At 46.9% G+C, this 5,000-nt stretch overlaps 1 protein-coding gene across 1 annotated transcript in view; it reads right to left on the bottom strand.

Annotated features, from left to right (window-relative positions):
- nova2 (NOVA alternative splicing regulator 2) overlaps positions 1-5,000 on the bottom strand; it is a 54,817-nt gene that overhangs the window by 3,824 nt on the left and 45,993 nt on the right. Inside the window, exon 4 of the mRNA XM_072459941.1 lies at positions 3,642-3,808. Within this exon, the coding sequence (XP_072316042.1) occupies positions 3,642-3,808 (167 nt within the window). The remainder of the gene's footprint in view (positions 1-3,641; positions 3,809-5,000) is intronic.

Raw genomic sequence — 5,000 nt, 5'->3', positions numbered from 1 at the left:
CAGGTGTTGGTGATGGGGTGAAAGGTGACAGGAACTGAGTGGGCGCGGACAGGAAATGGCCATCGTTTAGTTTCTGGACAGAAGTTGAGCCGGCCCTCTGCAGACGGAGCAAACACAATCCTCTCTGTGGCTCCGGGAACACTTTTGAGCCCAATGATCATGGCCATAGGAACAAGGATGGGCCTGATTAGTATTTGGATGAAAAACCACTGGAAGAACTGGTTCTCCTCCTGAAGAACTGGTTCTCCTTCTGAAGAACTGGGGCCTCCTGAAGAACTGGTGCTCCTCCTGAAGAACTGGTTCTCCTCCTGAAGAGCTGGTTCTCCTCCTGAAGAACTGGTTCTCCTCCTGAAGAGCTGGTTCTCCTCCTGAAGTACTGGTTCTCCTCCTGAAGAACTGGTTCTCCTCCTGAAGAACTGGTTCTCCTCCTGAAGTACTGGTTCTCCTCCTGAAGAACTGGTTCTCCTCCTGAAGAGCTGGTTCTCCTCCTGAAGAACTGGTTCTCCTCTTGAAGAACTGGTTCTCCTCCTGAAGAACTGGTTCTCCTCCTGAAGTACTGGTTCTCCTCCTGAAGAACTGGGGCCTCCTGAAGAACTGGTTCTCCTCCTGAAGAACTGGGGCCTCCTGAAGAACTGGTTCTCCTCCTGAAGAACTGGTGCTCCTCCTGAAGAACTGGTGCTCCTCCTGAAGAACTGGTTCTCCTCCTGAGGAACTGGTTCTCCTCCTGAAGAGCTGGTTCTCCTCCTGAAGAACTGGTTCTCCTCCTGAAGAACTGGTTCTCCTCCTGAAGTACTGGTTCTCCTCCTGAAGAACTGGTTCTCCTCCTGAAGAGCTGGTTCTCCTCCTGAAGAACTGGTTCTCCTCATGAAGTACTGGTTCTCCTCCTGAAGAACTGGGGCCTCCTGAAGAACTGGTGCTCCTCCTGAAGAACAGGTGCTCCTCCTGAAGAACTGGTTCTCCTCCTGAAGAACTGGGGCCTCCTGAAGAACTGGTTCTCCTCCTGAAGAACTGGTTCTCCTCCTGAGGAACTGGTGCTCCTCCTGAAGAACTGGTTCTCCTCCTGAAGAACTGGTGCTCCTCCTGAAGAACTGGTTCTCCTCCTGAAGAACTGGTTCTCCTCCTGAAGAACTGGTTCTCCTCCTGAAGTACTGGTTCTCCTCCTGAAGAACTGGTTCTCCTCCTGAAGAGCTGGTTCTCCTCCTGAAGAACTGGTTCTCCTCTTGAAGAACTGGTTCTCCTCCTGAAGAACTGGTTCTCCTCCTGAAGTACTGGTTCTCCTCCTGAAGAACTGGGGCCTCCTGAAGAACTGGTTCTCCTCCTGAAGAACTGGGGCCTCCTGAAGAACTGGTGCTCCTCCTGAAGAACTGGTTCTCCTCCTGAAGAACTGGTGCTCCTCCTGAAGAACTGGTGCTCCTCCTGAAGAACTGGTTCTCCTCCTGAGGAACTGGTTCTCCTCCTGAAGAGCTGGTTCTCCTCCTGAAGAACTGGTTCTCCTCCTGAAGAACTGGTTCTCCTCCTGAAGTACTGGTTCTCCTCCTGAAGAACTGGTTCTCCTCCTGAAGAGCTGGTTCTCCTCCTGAAGAACTGGTTCTCCTCATGAAGTACTGGTTCTCCTCCTGAAGAACTGGGGCCTCCTGAAGAACTGGTGCTCCTCCTGAAGAACAGGTGCTCCTCCTGAAGAACTGGTTCTCCTCCTGAAGAACTGGGGCCTCCTGAAGAACTGGTTCTCCTCCTGAAGAACTGGTTCTCCTCCTGAGGAACTGGTGCTCCTCCTGAAGAACTGGTTCTCCTCCTGAAGAACTGGTGCTCCTCCTGAAGAACTGGTTCTCCTCCTGAAGAACTGGTTCTCCTCCTGAGTGGCTCCAGCTCCACTGTCTCATGTCCTCTTGTGGAACTCGAGGTTTGGTAGTTTTTCCTGGCCCAGAAGGAGAGTCTAAAGACAGAGGAGCTTGGGACATTGCCAAGTCCCTATGAACATTGTTTAATCTTCTTTTCACTCTCGAGACGACTGCTGTTGTGATCTTGGGCGTTACAAAAATAAATTGAATTGAAATGCCGGTGCCACAGTGGGGCAGCAGTGTTGGGTCCTTAAGCACTTTACCAACCTTTCCCCCAGTGTACATTTATGAACAGGTGGCAAAAGTACTGAAGTAAAAATATAACTACTTGTCTAAAAAATGCACTTCATCAACATACAGCTGTTATACCTTTTATCAATCCATAATGGGTTTTATAATGAATTAGACTTTCATCAAGTGCTTAGATTTGTTAGGGAAAAGAAACTTGTTTGGATTTGTTTCTGCATTTAGCTGGTTAATTACTGTTTTTTCCGGATTGTAAGTCACATTTTTTTTTACATAGTTTTGTCGATTTATGTGTGATATAATTTGTTATTTTCACACTGGCATCACTGTGCCTCATGTAGCTGAAGGTGTTACGTTAGCATACGTCATGTAGCTGAAGGTGTTACGTTAACATACGTCATGTAGCTGAAGGTGTTATGTTAGCATACGTCATGTAGCTGAAGGTGTTACGTTAGCATACGTCATGTAGCTGAAGGTGTTACGTTAGCATACGTCATGTAGCTGAAGGTGTTTTGTTAGCATGCGTGCATCTGTTCTCTAATCTAATCATTTCAAGATTTTTTTGGTCTTGGATTTTATTAAATACATTTCCCCCAAATATGCGACTTATACTCCAGTGCGACTCATATATGTTTTTTTCTTCTCTATTATGTGTGTTGCCAGTTTAGCCTTTAGCGGCTAGCTCCATCCAGTAGTTGACAGTGCGCTGGACATGCGCAGTACTGCTCTTCTCCCACACGAGCACATGCGAGGAGTGCGAGCTCGTGTACCATGTGACCTTCTGACCAATGAGAGCGAGGGTCTGACAGTCGAACACCAGCACCGTGTTTTCACATTGTACTCTGGGAAAGATGCTTTCTGGACTGTGGAGGATGGACTGGCCACTAGTACAACTCACAAGCTATCAATACTTTAACCAGATATTTTATTAGATCCATGGTTGAGCCCACATGCTTAGCAAAGCTAGCAAACGTTAGCTTCAGCAGTTTCCTGTTGAAGGGTCCGGCTGTAGCCGACGGACAGTGCCATGTTTGGTTTAATACACAGTTATCAACCTTAACACCTAACCCTAATCCAAATCCCAACCTTACCCAACTTAACATTTAGCTCTTTCAGAAATTAATACATTGTCAACATTTTTTTAAAGTATTTTGTTTTTCTGGCACCAGATGTAATGGAGTCAACAGCCAATGGAAGCAGAGCTTTCCTCCTACAGCATCGGGAGCTGGACTCTCATCCATCTCACAGCCCCACGAACTTACTACATGTCTTTTTATGAATTGCTGAGATCAGCCTCATGTTTAAAAAGTATAATTCAGGTATGATTTAAATGTGGTTTCTTAAGTGTTATGTTTGGTTGATGTCGATTGCTCATGTAGTAGAGCTCAACCTCTGGACCCAGAGCCAGGCCCTGAGCCTGGAAATGCACTCATTAAAAGAAGTGTCTAGCTGTGATACACTACAACTATTTTTATATGTTTTGATTCTCATTGTTTATTCAACGATATTTGTGTTTCATAGGAGAGTTTTCCATTGCAGAGTTGTGGCAGCTCTCACCTGCTTGATGCGGTCTGGATTCACTGTCGTCTGTGGCTGGAGGATGCTGACGGGCTCGCTCTTCTGGCTGCTCTGAGGCATCTCCCGCACCTTCTCTGCGATGAAGTCGTGCACACTGTTGAGGGCTTCCACTGTGCCCTGGATGAGACACACACGCTCCGTGGTCCCTGGATACACACACAGACACACACAGACACACACAGACACACGTCAGGCCATGTTTGACATTTAGACCCTAAAAGGAAATTACTCTAGCTGCAAGGTACACAAGTACAACAGAAAGTACAACAGAAAGTCATCACAACTCCATCTAAAAGGGTCTTGTTTCTCCAGGATGTCCCACAGTCTCACTGTAAGACTATAATACCATAGTGAGGATTTGAGTTTCATCTATGTCCTGTCCTGTTGGACTGAGCCTGTCTGACCTTTGATGAGATTCTGTGAGTTGGGGCTAGAGGACTATCTCTTAATCTGGCTCATATCTGAACTGATTGTCTGAAGGGGTGAGAGGCTGCTGTTGTCCCACATCTCAGACTATAAATACTCACAGAGTCTGTTCTCCTGCACATGTGAGGACTCTCATCAGACAATCATTATGTGTCTCTATTTTTACAGTGTGCTGACATGTTAAGCTAACAAAGTAGCAGCATTAGCATTTATGTTTGAGCTGAGAAGCAGAAAAGTGGGCCTCGCCTCCTGACAGCTGGTGGCCTCTGGGTAATCTGCTGTGGTCCAATCAGAGGAGGGGATTAGGGGACTATTGTCAGAGAGTGAGGGGCCAGTCACAGCTGTGCTCTGCATCAGGACTGTCTATCACCTTTCATCTGTTTGTCTGTTCCTGGATGACCACACGTTAGTCACCACTGGAATTATTAATGTTAATAACAAAGATACAATATCAGATTCAAATGTGTTTGGGTTGAAAGGAGGTCTCATTATTTGTTTTTGTCATTATAGCGGTCACTGCAGGCAACAGTGAAGTCTCTGTGCTCTCTGACCCTCTGTCAGTACAGAAAGGCCTTTGTCTGGACCAAAACGCTGTCTTACTTTCTCACTTAAGCCCTTATATTATTCCACATTTGAGCACAGACCAGCAGAGGACACAAGCACTGCATCTGCTGACACAATGTGAAGAAAGAGTTATGAAAGAAGGCTAGTGCCAGTGTGGCAGCTGACAGAACAGACATGATCAGAGTCGAGTGAAAGAGTCTGACATGGTGGAGCTGCTCTGCATCTTTCTTACATGGAGAGTGGACAGAGAGAGCTGTAGCAGACGCTTGGTTCAGTGTGTTCCAGTCACAGAAGCTGCACATGCAGAAGAGGCAGAGGAGGCAGAGGAGGCAGAAAAGGATGAAGAGG

This window comes from Eucyclogobius newberryi, unplaced genomic scaffold, assembly GCF_026437365.1.
Source record: "Eucyclogobius newberryi isolate DKJ021-1_F unplaced genomic scaffold, fEucNew1.0.hap1 SCAF_10, whole genome shotgun sequence".
NCBI lineage: Eukaryota > Metazoa > Chordata > Actinopteri > Gobiiformes > Gobiidae > Eucyclogobius > Eucyclogobius newberryi.
Note: the sequence above shows the minus strand (reverse complement) of the source record. Positions and strands in the feature narration are given on the sequence as shown.